We start from the raw sequence: 13,505 nt of genomic DNA, 5'->3' as shown, positions 1-13,505 counted from the left end.
AATTCTCCCTCGGCTCTGCATAACCCACGTCACCACTCCAGAGTTCTGTCAGCTCCAAGGAATCCAAACCAGTTTAGTTCACGGCTTGGATCTGCACCACATAGGAACATTATTTTCTTTGAGTGATGAAGGCAGGGACCGCCCAGGGAACCCAACACATCAGACCGTCAAGATGCCAACGTTCTGCGTATATTTTATTCACATTTGGATTTGTGAACAGAAAGGGTTTTTTTTTTTTTCTTTTTTGTTCCCATGCTACAAAGTGTTGGTTAAAAAAAAAAAGTACAACCAATTAATAACTAATAGCTACAATTTGTAAACAGAAGTATGAAGTACAAATAACAGATACAATTCCTTTGGTATACCCCAGACACGTTTCTATTCAGTCATAAAACTGTGAGTGCCGCCATTCTCCTCTCTTCGTGGGATCTGTCCTCGCCACACAACTGTTCCCCTCCCTGGCTTAGCCTTGCTTCGCCGGTTCATGTACGCAGCCCACCCAAACCACCAAGCATTTCCAGCTCCAACCTGGTGTCTGTCTTCTGTTCTTTGATACAACAAAAGGAAGCCAAACTGAAAGTCGTGTGTGCTCGTGTGTGAGGCCTGGAATACTGACCGCCATGGAAAGCTTTTCACTCGCCACCCGGTCCAGATCAGCTACAATAACGGTCACTCAACAGGCAGCAAGTCGATCACTGAGACAAACAGAATTCCGGGATGCTATTTCCATCCGAGCTTTCAAGCTCGGACGGTTCCAGCTGGCGGTACTCAAATGTCACGCGGTTGATCTGTTTTCCGCTGGAGACCACGCGCACCACGGTGTGCTCACAGCTGATTTTCATCTGGACTGTAATTGATGGGGGGGAGATAATAAATGTTTTCCAACAGGTCATAGAACACAGAGTAAAACCAGTGCTCTCCGCTCCCTAAGTTAAACGGTGAAGGTTGGGATAGGGCCATGAATATATATTACTATAATATATGATATTATAATAATATATTATATATTATATATTATATATTATATATTATATATTATATATTATATTATTAAAACTATATAATTGGGAGCTGGAGAGATGGCTCAGCAGTTAAGAGCACTGGCTGCTCTTCTAGAGGTCCTGAGTTCAATTCTCAGCAACTCCTTTGCACAGAGTGGGTACCACACTGAGTAGACAAGTTTTTATTCTATTGCGGTGGTTCGCCACGACCCTTTAATACAGTTCTTCATGTTATGGTGACCCCAACCATACAATTATGTCATTGATACGTCATAACTGTAATTTTGCTACTGTTGTGAATCGTAATGTAAATATCTTATTAGATATTTATATTTATATTAGATATTTATATGCAAGATATCTAACATGTATTTGACCACCAAAAGGGTCAAGACCCTCGGGTTGAGAACCAATTTTCTGTTGTTTACCAGCACCCTTCAAACTGTCCTGGTATGGAATAGCTTCGAACATTCTCACTTGGCTCACATCCAGTATTTTCATTGTCTGAACGGGCACCTGACACCTATCTGCCGCTTCTCCTGGCCGGTGTGCCCAAGCAGCTCACAATGAGAGTCACATTATTTTCATGAAAAATGACTTTCCATTCATTTCTGCAGCCACAGTTTGATTCCTGACACAGGTGTTATCTGCCCTGTAATCATTCTTTCTGCTATTTTAATTTTCTCAGTCTCTCCCCCTCATACTTGGTATCTACAGGTTATTTCTCAATTCTGAGGTATGCCACCACAGACACATCCCTGCATGCCAAGGAAGCAAAGCAGCGTGATAATGTCAGTAAGGTGAAAGTCTGTTTGAAAGCAAGATAAGTTCCAACCCTGACTTCTTTAAAATACAGCTATGAAAGAACCCAGACTAACTGCTGCCTGGAGGCCATGTTTATCTTCCTGTAGATAATTCAGAAGGTGGTTTTTCTTTCTGGTGTCACTCTAAACTTTAATCCACATAATACATCCCGGTTCCTTTAGTTAATGGGCATACTATTTGTTTTAACATAATTTCTAACAAAATTCAATTTCAGGGACAGGGTCTCTAATGGTTCTATGGTTTTGGACTAAACTTAGAGTACATGGAAACAGGGAGGATGGAAGAAGGAGGAGGAGGAGGAGAGGAAGAAGAAAGCTACATGTGCCAGATACGTAGCTCAATGGTAAAGCATCTGGCATATGTGGGAGACTGGATATGGTCCCTAGTACCACACAAATAAATGAATAAGATTTTTTTTTTTTTTGGTATTTTGAGACAGGGTTTCTCTGTGTAGTTTTGGAGCCTCTCCTGGAGTTCATTCTGTAGACCAGGCTGGCCTTGAACTCACAGAGATCTGCCTGCCTCTGCCTTCTGAGTGCTGGGATTAAACTATCTAAAATAAACCAGGGAATGATACAATTCAAGCTTTAAATCATTTAACGTTGGTTTAACTATGCCCATAATTTAGACAAAGCAGGTTTGGTTTTTTTGGGGGGGCCTTCCTTGCACCCTTTTACAAAACTAAGCTAAGTTCTATAATTCAAGCAGAAATAAGATGGCTTCAGTTATCTGATTTTAAGTCACAAGCATTCTTCGATCCTATCCCATCTTTTTACTCCGCTCAAATACATGTCTCTAAAGGCCGTTTCTCACACCAGCCCAGGAACCACGCAGTGCCTCAGAAGGTGACTACAGAAGACCGTCAGCATGGCCACAATCCATGACAGCTTACGTCAGAGTAAAGGCCAGTCAGTACAAAAGATTCCTCTGGGTATGGTCGTGTGCACCTGTGATCCTAGCCCTCCAGAGGCTGAGAGAGAAGATCAAGAGTTCAAGGCCAGCCTGGGCTACTTACTGAGAACCTGCTTAAAAAAAAAAAAAGAATCTTCTCAGCTTCAGCAAAGTAAGTTTAGACATGTTTAGGAAGCAATCTTTGCCTCAGTGAGATAACTTGCCTAAGTCCAGTCCTACCTGTCTCATGGAGCCATTTCCACACCCATGAATCTGAGGAGGGGGCAGGACATATCCGGTAAGGCCTTCCTGCCTACCTATGTACACGACTTCTCTTTCAGAGCTGTTTTGCTTACCGGGGGCCCAGGGAGAGAAAATACTGGTGATGTGACCTTATTTTAACATCAGGGTACAACAGATCAGAACAGCGGTCTGCTTTGCAACCTCATTACCTAGTTGGAGGAGGGTCTGTGGGGGTGCAGGAGAAGGGAGCCTGAAGGGAATGGTCTGTGCCATTTGGCACTGGAGTGCCTCCGGTTTTAATTTGTCTCTTTCCAGACTACCGACGATTCCTGTAACCTAAAGTACAGGTGTGAGGCGACCTTTACAGAACTGCACTATGGGAACTTCCCCCACCACATACAGTTTACTAGTTTGGTTATGTGGTCAGAAAGTTCGTACCCCATCCTCACACCCCTTAGCTTGAGCATCCTCATTGGTGCCAGGCATGGCAGGGCTGGCCCCATTTGGCAGCCTCATCCTAAAGTAGCTTTGTATTAATGATGGGCACTTTGAGATTTCAGAACTTGTCTCTGGGTAGCAATGGCCTTTGAGAGGTGAGTGTACCTGCAGAAGTTGGGGAAACTCAGGGGCTTGGAGGGGCTCTAGAAATCTTGCTGTTCTGCTATAAATAATCCAGCTATTATAAACATAAATTATAAATAACTTGCTGTAAATAATCCAGCCCCATATATATGTGTATACATATCCTATACACACATCGATATATGTATATATACCTACACATGTATGCATACATGAGAATGTATCATATACAGGTGGCAAAGTTATTTAGTTATTATTTCATTATTATACTGTTACCATTCACAGATCCTTTTTACCATTTGAATTGTTACTCTCCGAAGAATAAAAGCAGAGATCTTCCCTAACGTGGAGAAACATTGTCTTTTTCATAGTTTTCCTTAAATACACATCCTAGCTGCTCTCTAGGATTCTCTTTTGGTGCTGAACTGAAGTGGTAAGTTCTGATACTATACGTAGACTCAAGTAAAATTCTCACATTGGCTTGACATATAAAACAATCTTTTGATAGAATTTGTCTTACTATATTAAAAGTTGGGGCATTTTATTTAAGGAAATCACCCTGATGGCTACGTGAATACAACAGAAAAACTGTCTCACCAGGGCCTCGAAAGGGGAAGCACAGGTCTGCTAAAGGCATCATCTTGGAGGGGTCCAATACGTTTCCTCCCAACAGCTCCACGAAGTCGCCGGTCCCACCACAGTCATCCGAGGGTTTCTAAGAGGATAGAGCAGTGGACAGAGCAAGATGCACATAAACCTCTTGCAGAGGCCAAACTGAGCCAAGAGGGGATCAGTGAATACACTCTGTCGGCCTTCAACCCCTGTGCTTCTGACTCAAACATCGGACTCCAGGAATCATTGAAGGTGAAAAACAGAAACAAACTCCCACGAATCAGTTTTCTAAATCAGTTGATTAGTCATTTTTGAATGTATGGGTGCTTTTTTAAGGGCTAAATTCAATGACTGGAAAAATGAAACTGGAATTCACATGCTCAGAATAAGATGCAGGAACACAACCTGGGCGTACCTGGATACACGCCAAGTCATTTGGACATCTTAATGCACACAGTCAGATTAAAGAAAGCCCAGTCACCTGCAGTTTGTAATTATATTATAATTTGTATATTTAAACTCTATGTTCTCCCTCAGCTTGCTTCCTTGCCTCTTGTTAATAAAGGAATATTTCTGTTCCTGGAACACGTCTCTTCTGCCAGTAAGGATGTAGATTACTCATGGGTATATTTATAAAAGGATAGAACTGTGATTTGGGGCTCCAGTTAGTCAAACTCACCTCTTACTCTTTCCTTTCAATGAAAACAAATCCCTTTCATGGGGCTCAGAAGGAGAAGTCATCCTAAGCCTGTGAAACCATCATTTCCTACTTCCCAAATCCTCCCACTGTTCTCAGTCAAGTGATTTCTGTGCCTCACTCAACACACAAAAAGTATGCATTCTCAGTCCTAAATGTTGTACTTGGCCCCTGCTTCACATGCCCAGGTTAGCCTTGAGTTCATTCAATCCTCCTGAATGCTGGGATTATAGGAGTGAGCCACCACACTTGCAAATGTGTCTGAAATTCTTAATGAAGCTTTAATCACGACTCCACACTTTTATTCCGGACTGTCTCCCACCATCCCTGTTGCCTGAGACCCTGTTATTCATTGATGTGTACTCATTAAGAGACATAGTGGTATTTGGCCGGTTGCCACAAGTTAATCAGATAAGCCCTGACACATGGGAGCTAAAATCTAAAACTCAGAACTTTAAACACCCACACATGCAGGTGCACACATATCAGACATTTAGAAGGACATCGAAAAGTGATAGGAACTAAAATTAAAACATTATATAGTGGCAAGTATTTGGCTAAGGAAGGGAGAAAACGGGAGCTACTTATGTTTAAAGGGCCTACTATGTGCATGGCTGTATGCTTAGTTACTTCAAACATAATTTCACTACATGATGAAATAAAGATTTAATTAGGCCCACTGTGCACTAGTTTGTGAAACGAGAGTCAAATAAGCTATTTAGAATGAACGAACATAATTGCCTTTCCCATGAGTAGACAGGCGGAAGTTTCCACTTGGTGAGCGATGATGTCTCTCCTCTCAGTAATCCTCTTAGGTTTTCTCATAAACAGTGGCAGAAAGTGAGCTGCCTAGGTACCTGTCTGGGCTTCTGGGCCCCTCGGTAGCTCCTGCATGTCTTTGCTGAAATGGTAAGCTCCTACCACCTCTTGCTAGACCAAGACCTTGTGCCAAAGGCACACCCCAGCTTGTTGAACTGGAAGTGGAGTCCCCACTGCTCATTATGAACGCCTGAGGCCTCTCCTCCCAGCACACAAGAAAGCTGTAGTGCTTATGGAATGATCTTGAGTGGTTCCCTAACAACAATCAAAGGGCCCATGAAAAAGGCAGACTATCCCCAGCCCATTCACCAGGTGGGAGCCAGAGTGACCTTCAGATAGCACCCATCAGGTCATTCCTGCCGGAACCCATAGCTTTCCCACTGCACACACCTTCTTCAGACGGACAGCACCTTCTGCACTACACATCCCCCTCTCTACTTGCTCTTTTCTGTTCCTAGGATCCACCAAGCCTGTTTCTGCCTGGCAGCACTGTTCCTCTGCTCCTTCTTCTTCCCATGACTGCTGCTCCTTCTGGTCGACCGCTCTGGTCAAAGCATCTTCTTCTCAGAAGTTTCCTTTCCTGCCACATTGTCTCAGGCAGCTCTCTCTGTCTACCCACTTTCCTGCTCCTGTCTACCAAACCACTGTGCTGCATTTTCTGTACAGACTTACCGTGATTTGAAATCTGTAATATTTTTACTTGTCATACCACTAAAAAATAGGATTCCTATGAGCAGGACCTGCCTTGTTCATTGCTTATTTTTAGAGTCTAGAATAATCCCTTGTACAGAGAGATTTATTATTATTATTATTATTATTATTATTATTATTATTATTACTATCATCATCATCATCATTGTGATAATAGTAAAGGGAAGATCATGCTGTGTAGTCCAGGCTAGCCTGGTACAAGAGGTTCTCCTATCTCAGTCTCCCAGTGCTGGGATTGCAAGTGTAAGCGACCATATCTAGCTTTCAATACCCAGGCCACAAAAAGCAAATTTTAAAGGAACTGATGCCTAGAACACAGTAAGCTCGAAAATGTTAAGGGGAATACCAAAATTATTCTTAGAGCTTCAATACCTAAAGCCCACACGTCCCAATCTGTTACCACACCTTCCACCTTCTAGACTGCACCCAAAGACTGGTATGGCATACAAAGTCTATCAGGTTGGACCCGAAGCACTCAGACATCCTTAGGAAAGGACCACTCCTCCATCAAGGTCCAAAACAACAACAAAGAAGGGGCGAAGGCATAGGAATTGGGGGGTTGGAGGAAGCTGAATGGAGATGATTTTTCTCAGCCATCTTCCTTATTCAGTTTCCACAAAGATCTGTATTTTGAGAATGCTGGCTGCCTCCGTTATCACCAAAAGCATGTGTTATTTTAACTTAGGCCTCTAAACAAGGAAGAGGAAATGAGTGTGAGTCACAGAGAAGTCACTATCTGTGCAAATAGATACAGTCAAGCCAGCTTTCATTTTAAGGCACATACAGAAACTGATATGAAAGCAAGTTGGTAGGAATTTCACAGCGAATTTTTCCCCCCTCAGGCAAAATGTCATACAACATGCTCTTCAAAACTTTACTGCTTTTTTTTTTTCAATATCAAAATCCAATTTCATGTTTTATGCCACCGTTAGCATTTTTTCCTAGCGCGGTGCTCTGTCAATGAGAGAGCCTTCCTTCGAATCAAAAGAAAATTCCAATGATCAGAAAAGCAGCTGTGTCGATGACTCACCGGAGGCGCGGCTAGGAGAGGATTTTTGCAAAAGAGGAAAGTACAAGAGCGTTCAACTGTAATTACATAGTGCAGCTTTCCCAAATGAAAGCATTTCCTATGTCACAAGAGAAGCACCGGCGTAGTCAGAAGGGGCACCTGAGGGTTTGCCTCCAGCCCGACTGAAATAGACTTTGATAAAGCCAGTGCAGCACACGGGAGACTTGAAGCCACGAGGCGTGTTTTGGCTCTGATTAAAAAAAAAAAAAAAAAAAAAAAAAAAAAAAAAAAAAAAAAAAAAAACAGTGGCCTTCCCGAATGGCCAAGGAGCAAGCAAGCCACTTTACCTGAAGGCCATGCCCATGTCCCAAGGTGAGATCAGAGATTCTGATTGCCACAGGGTAGATGATGGAGAAGCTGCAGTTTTGGTGCCGGTGTGGTACCACCAGAGTAAACCTTCCGCTCGAAGTCTGGGAGATGATATTGCAAGCTTTAGGAGGGAAACAAGTTACAATTACATTATTTGGAGTGCTGTTTTGTTCTTTAAATAGAAATTCACAATATCTTTATTCGAGATTTCAGTTCATGGTCTAGTAGATATGTCCAACCTGGGGCCCACTGACCACCTGTGCCCAGGACAGTTATGAATGGGGCCGACCATATTTATAGACTACACTCTTCTATCCCAACATCCTAAGGATGGGCCTCTCTGGTTAGGTTTTGTGTCCAGGATAGGGTGGATAGCACAATGACAAAATATCACAATGACAACCTGGGAAAAGGCAGGGCCTGGGGAATAGAACTCATCAGTGACATGTGGATGTGACAGGCAGTGCTAGATACAAGGGGAGGGGGGACTTCTCAGCTTTGTCTCTGGTTTACAACAGTCCTGAGGTAGGAACTCTATCTACCGTGCCTGAGAGGAGTTCTAGGAGCACTTCTATTAAGTTGGGGCTAGGTCCAGGCTGGCAGAACAAGGTTCAAAGGTGAAGCCAGGGAGCTAGGGGCATGGTCAAGCTAATGCTGTGAGAAAGCCTCACCCCTAGAATTTGGAGCCCTGGTGTTGGTATGTGTGTGTGTGTGTGTGTGTGTGTGTGTGTGTGTGTGTGTGTGTGTGTGTGTGTGTGTGTGTATATATATATATACACATATATATATATACAATAAAGCCATAAGTAATTTTATTTTAAAGATTTCATGATAGTGATAAAAGCAGGTGAGAATAAAATAGACAACAGTTTTATACCTAACACTTATTTGCTGGGTATTAAGTACATTTACTGTTGACTAAATGGCCAATTCTTAAATCTTGGTAGTCTTAAAGTTTTCTGAAGTGTTTCTTTTTATTTTTTATTTCCAGTCTGAACTTACAACCAAGTTATTCTTTTATCTATGAAACAGAGGCATGGGATTGCCTTTGGACTAACTTACCCCCTTATATTTTTTATTACACTTAATTTCAGAAAGAAGTAAAATTCCTTGACATTTCTGAAAGATGTATTCTGATTTTTCACCAAGCAGATTCCAGGAGAAATGTGTCTTCTCCAATCATTCTACTTCCCAGATAGCCTCAGATTTTCAGCTCTCTCCCTCTCCCTCTCCCTCTCCCTCTCCCTCTCCCTCTCCCTCTCCCTCTCCCTCTCCCTCTCTCTCTCTCTCTCTCTCTCTCTCTCTCCCTCCCTCTCCCTCCCTCCCTGATGCTGGAGTTTAAATGCAAGGTCTGTGCACCCTCAGACAAGTGGTATACTACTTAACTATGTCCCTAGCTCCCAGGATTTTCTCCTGAGGAGAAAATAAGCTGATGTGTGAACTCATTTTGCTCAAAATCACACTCTTTCAGCTTTGGCGCTATAGTTTGACAGCATACTCTGTGTGTTTCTCCATCAGAGATGAGCTGAATTAGGGTGTCGGCTTTGTGGTAGAAGATAACATAGAGGACAGAGACACAGAGGCACTCTGGTCCACTTCTCTCCTTAGGATATGACATCTGCCCGCCTCATCTCAGAAGCACATCCCTTCCAGCCTTTGTTTACAAAGCTCTGGCACCAACTGATCCTTTAAGCTTATCCTGCATCTGGAGGATTGTTTGGGAGATTAAAGTTAGTTATTGAACCCATTGGAATGCCTTGGGAGGGCAGAACATGACTTTGGAGGAAAAATAGAAGTGTATGTACCATATATTAGAGTATTGCCTAGCCTGGGGAAGAAAATCAAAAACTGTGGTTTGATTTTCATGACAATGAGTGAAGACTTCACAGCACTCCTTGGTTTAAGTCTGTGAAATACTATGACCTGACCTTTACAAAGCAGATATGGCCACCTCCTACCCTGTGAGAGTCCTGTCTTTTCCTTGAGCTTACTTACGGAAGAGGGTGGGGACGTTCTTGAGGGTTAATGTGAATCCATTTCCTGGTTCATGGACCCGGAAGAAGACCATGGCCACATTCTGGGAAGATGTGATGCTCCTTCTGGTAAGACCACTCTCACAGAAATCTGTGTACCGCTTCGTGGTGGGTAGAGGGTGGTCCTGAGAACTTGGGAACATCTCCCCCTTGAGGATCCAACCATCAAATACCTTCAAATAATGATGATGATGATTAATAATAATAATAATAATAGTATAGACATAAACAGTTACTTTTGCCAACTTGTGAAATCAAAATGTGTTGAAAAGAGGGGGAAATTACCCAGCAATGAGCCTTCAGTTATAAGTCAGGAACCCACAGCCCCTGCTCACAAACTGCTTGCTCTTCATTCATATGCATTTTGAACATGCAGATTGGTTTCAAGTAATATTATCAATTAATCTTTTTTTTCTGCATAAGCCTCCAAACTGCCAAGTGAGCATACCTTTTTATACTTTATCAACTAGTTCGGTAAAAGGAAATTATAGACAACACTGACTTCTTTATTTTGTCTTTTCCACATTCAGGTGAACTCTGCAGGAGTGCTATTTGGATTTCATTGGACCTTGGCTTCTGTTTTGCCTTTAGTCAGTGATATGTGAGCAACATATTCTCAAAGAATAAGTAACAACAACAACAACGAACTTGTTCTGGATATGATGGAGGATGTTTGTAATCCCAGTATTGCAGAGGTTGAGAAGAAGCCTCATGAGTTTGTGGCCAGCCTGGGGTACACAGGGTGATTGGGTCAAAGTAATGTTCAAGGTAGGGTGGGGTGCAGCAGCGGCTTCTTCGCCAGTGGCTCACTCTTCACATAAAAAAAAATCATCAACTCAAGTTGTGTGTGTGTGTGTGTGTGTGTGTGTGCGAGAGAGAGCGAGAGAGAGAGAGAGAGAGAGAGAGAGAGAGAGAGAGAGAGAGAGAGATAGGTTGGTTAGTTGGGTGGTTTTTAATGCTGTAGTCAGGTGGTGCTGGCTAGTAAGCCATGTAAGACTTCCTCCTAGCTTCCTAAGTCAGCTTTGGGACAAAGGGTCAAAGCCAATTGACCCCACTCTCAAAATCACGGCAGGGCTCCATTTTAATGAGTCCGCCATAGCAACATTACCTGGAGCAAATTATTGCTAGCAAGCTTGACAGGTTCCCAAATGGTTCTGCTTTGGAAGTCTCAAGTGTGATTGTTTTTTTTTGGGGGGGGGGGCAGTAGAACTCCATCCAGCTTGCCTCCCCTGTCCTGTGTGGTTGTGGATACTGAATTGGGGGTGCTGAGGCTTGGTGATTCTCCTCACTTCTCACTTGTCTTAAACCAGAACTCCCTTCAGCGTCCTCCCACGACCAGTGTGCCCTGCTATCCCCCAATCCCATCAGACAGGCTCCAAAGAGCCTCTGCGCTCCTGGAAGAGAGAGGTGGCTTCAGATCTCAGAAGGCAAGAGGAGAGCTCGCCATCTAAGAGGTTCTCGTGGTAGACTCGGGAGCTCCTGCTAATTATTTTTGCCATGTTTTGTTCCCCCCCAGATTGCACTGCAGCGTCTCACACTGCAAGCTCAAGTGCTAGGAAGTCCCAGGGAGTTGGGGAGTGCACAGAAGGAAAACTAAACCACCAGCATCCAGGGGCGCTGGACCTGTAGAGACCCTCCCTAGGAATGCAGCTTCCCGGGCCTCCCCCAGTGAGCTTCTGAAACTCAGGAACATATTGCTTCGGTGTTGCCCCCAGGTGGGCACGCTTAGGGCCAGGCGGACTGGGGCTTCGTGGAGCGGGAACCCCCTCACCTGCAGGATGTCCCCACCCTGGCAGTCGATGGAGACCAGGTCGAAGTGGATGGTGATGAACTCATCGGGATCCCCGATGAAGAAGATGCCGCAGTGCAGCTGCGGCTGGTCGGCGGTGAAGGTGTACTGGCCAGAGACGCTCAGCATGTCCAGGCACCCTAGGGGAGAGCATGGAGCCAGGGGTCCCCAGCTGCCCCAGGAAGCCGCTCTCAGCGTGCTCCATTCCCTGGCTCCGCAGCGCGCGGTGCCCCAAGTCGGGGCTCCTAGCTTAGGCTGCACTGGGTTTCCTCGCTCTGGCTTGGAAGGAGGCTTGGGGATGCCGAAACCAGGAGGTCCCAGCCAGCCCCCGGCAGGAGATCCTGCAAGCCTACGTCCTAGGTGCAGAGCCCAAGCCTCCCGCCTCCCGGGGCGCCCACACAGTGGAGCAGGACAGTCCCGACTCACGCAGAGCTCGGCTATATGGCTGCTCCTCCTGCTCCCCGGACAGGTCCCGCTTCAGTTTGGCGCTGAAGAGCAAGAAAGGGTCATAGTCCGCGGCTTCTTGTACCTGGCAAGGAAAGTAGATCGGTCCGGAAAAGTTCAGTGGACCAGGAGTAGGGCACCCTCCTTGCAGCTCCGAGAAGCGAACTGAAAGCGAGTCCGTGTCTCCCCAGAGTCTGGAGACTACGAGTGAATGAATCTTAGACTCTTTCCATCAGATCAGGGTACCCAGGCATCCTCAGCGGCCAGAGAAAGGCAAGCAGTTAGGATGCTCAGAAGCAAGGAGAAAGCAAGTCTCGAAGAACCAGGGAAAATAAAATGCAACAGAGAGGAGACTCTCAAAGCCCTGCCTGCTGTCCCCTGGCTGAATACTCCCGGGAAAGGTGTTAAGGATCGAGGAAGAAGGGCTCACCTCTAGGTAGCGGCTCTCTCCCCTTAGGGCAGTCAGGAGGATCAGAATGAAGTAAGCCTGGAGTTTGAAGTTCAGTGACATGCTGGCCTTGTCTCTGCAGCTGGTGCGCTCTGCTGCAGGGATCTTGGGCATTTCTTCCCACACCTTCACCCACGCTGAGAGCTCAAGGCTGCTAGGGTTCCTTTCCTGGATCTCTTTTATAGGAGCAGGAAAGAGGGGAGGCACTCTGCCCCTTAACCGATCCGAGCTTAGTTACCATGGGTTACCCTGCCTCGGTGACAACCTACGTGGCAATGACGAGGGTCCGGCTCTCAGCCACAAACATTACAGCATGGCCCAGCGTTATTCAACAATGACTTCAATCACTAGAACCTAGTGACCTGAACGTTCAGTATAGGAGAAAGAAGGAGGCAGGAACTGAGACTGAGGGAGGGCATTTTGCTTGGTCTGTCAAGCATCACATTATACTCATTTTATAGATAGTCAGGGAATTTTTAATTTTGCAAGTGACGAAAGAAAGTGACAAAATCACACATGTGCACCAAGTACCCATATACATATGATCGCATCACGGGCCCTAGTCCTGTAACTGTGGATGGGATCCTACTGGGAATGGCCAGAGAACAGGATCAGGGCAACTACCACGCCTCTCCCTAAGACACGTGAGGTATTTTCAACTTCAGATCTTTGATAGAAGCTGGTTTTACAGACTACTGCAGAAATGAAATCCTGGGCTCCCTAAGCTTTGCTTTGTTCTGGTCCAGTTTCTCATCAGCATTCCCTTAATGAAAAAGCAAGAGTCTACAGAGCTCTGGGTGCTAGCTGGGCTGGCCCTGACCTGGAGGTTCCACTGCATCCACACTCCTGGACAGTTCCCTGTAGCCAGGACTTCAGCCTCCCTGGAATCACGGGGAGCATGTCACTCCACCCTGTGCCTCCAAAACCCTGGGTTGCTTTGATTCTAGAAAGAGTGCGAAAGCCCCCCTCACTGATATACAGGCTCAGTCAAATGGGTCAGAATCCAGACAGGAGTTATGTAGAAGCTTACTT

The 13,505-nt window shown here is 45.0% G+C and overlaps 1 protein-coding gene across 1 annotated transcript; it reads right to left on the bottom strand.

The window, feature by feature from the left end:
* Positions 1-215: 215 nt before the first annotated feature.
* On the bottom strand, positions 216-12,652 carry LOC114694647 (corticotropin releasing hormone binding protein). Its single transcript, XM_028871668.2, has 7 exons — positions 12,456-12,652; positions 12,008-12,110; positions 11,564-11,721; positions 9,755-9,965; positions 7,738-7,880; positions 4,140-4,257; positions 216-847 (listed from the first exon to the last, which is right to left on the bottom strand). Exons 1-7 carry the CDS (start codon positions 12,585-12,587, stop codon positions 693-695), a joined length of 1,020 nt encoding a protein of 339 aa, XP_028727501.1. The 5' UTR covers positions 12,588-12,652; the 3' UTR covers positions 216-692.
* Positions 12,653-13,505: the final 853 nt, after the last annotated feature.

This window comes from Peromyscus leucopus, chromosome 11 (genome assembly GCF_004664715.2).
Source record: "Peromyscus leucopus breed LL Stock chromosome 11, UCI_PerLeu_2.1, whole genome shotgun sequence".
NCBI classification, from domain to species: Eukaryota; Metazoa; Chordata; class Mammalia; order Rodentia; family Cricetidae; genus Peromyscus; species Peromyscus leucopus.
This window is presented reverse-complemented; position numbering and strand designations above follow the sequence as displayed.

Bases quoted from the DNA above. Each gene is read 5' to 3' on its own strand.
- LOC114694647 (XM_028871668.2), bottom strand. From the start codon at position 12,587: ATGCCCAAGATCCCTGCAGCAGAGCGCACCAGCTGCAGAGACAAGGCC. The intron at 9,966-11,563 runs GTGAGGGGGTTC...CATTATTTGAAG, and splicing joins AGGGTGGGGACATCCTGCAG to GTATTTGATGGTTGGATCCT. The intron at 4,258-7,737 runs GTAAAGTGGCTT...CTATCCTCTTAG, and splicing joins GACATGGGCATGGCCTTCAG to AAACCCTCGGATGACTGTGG.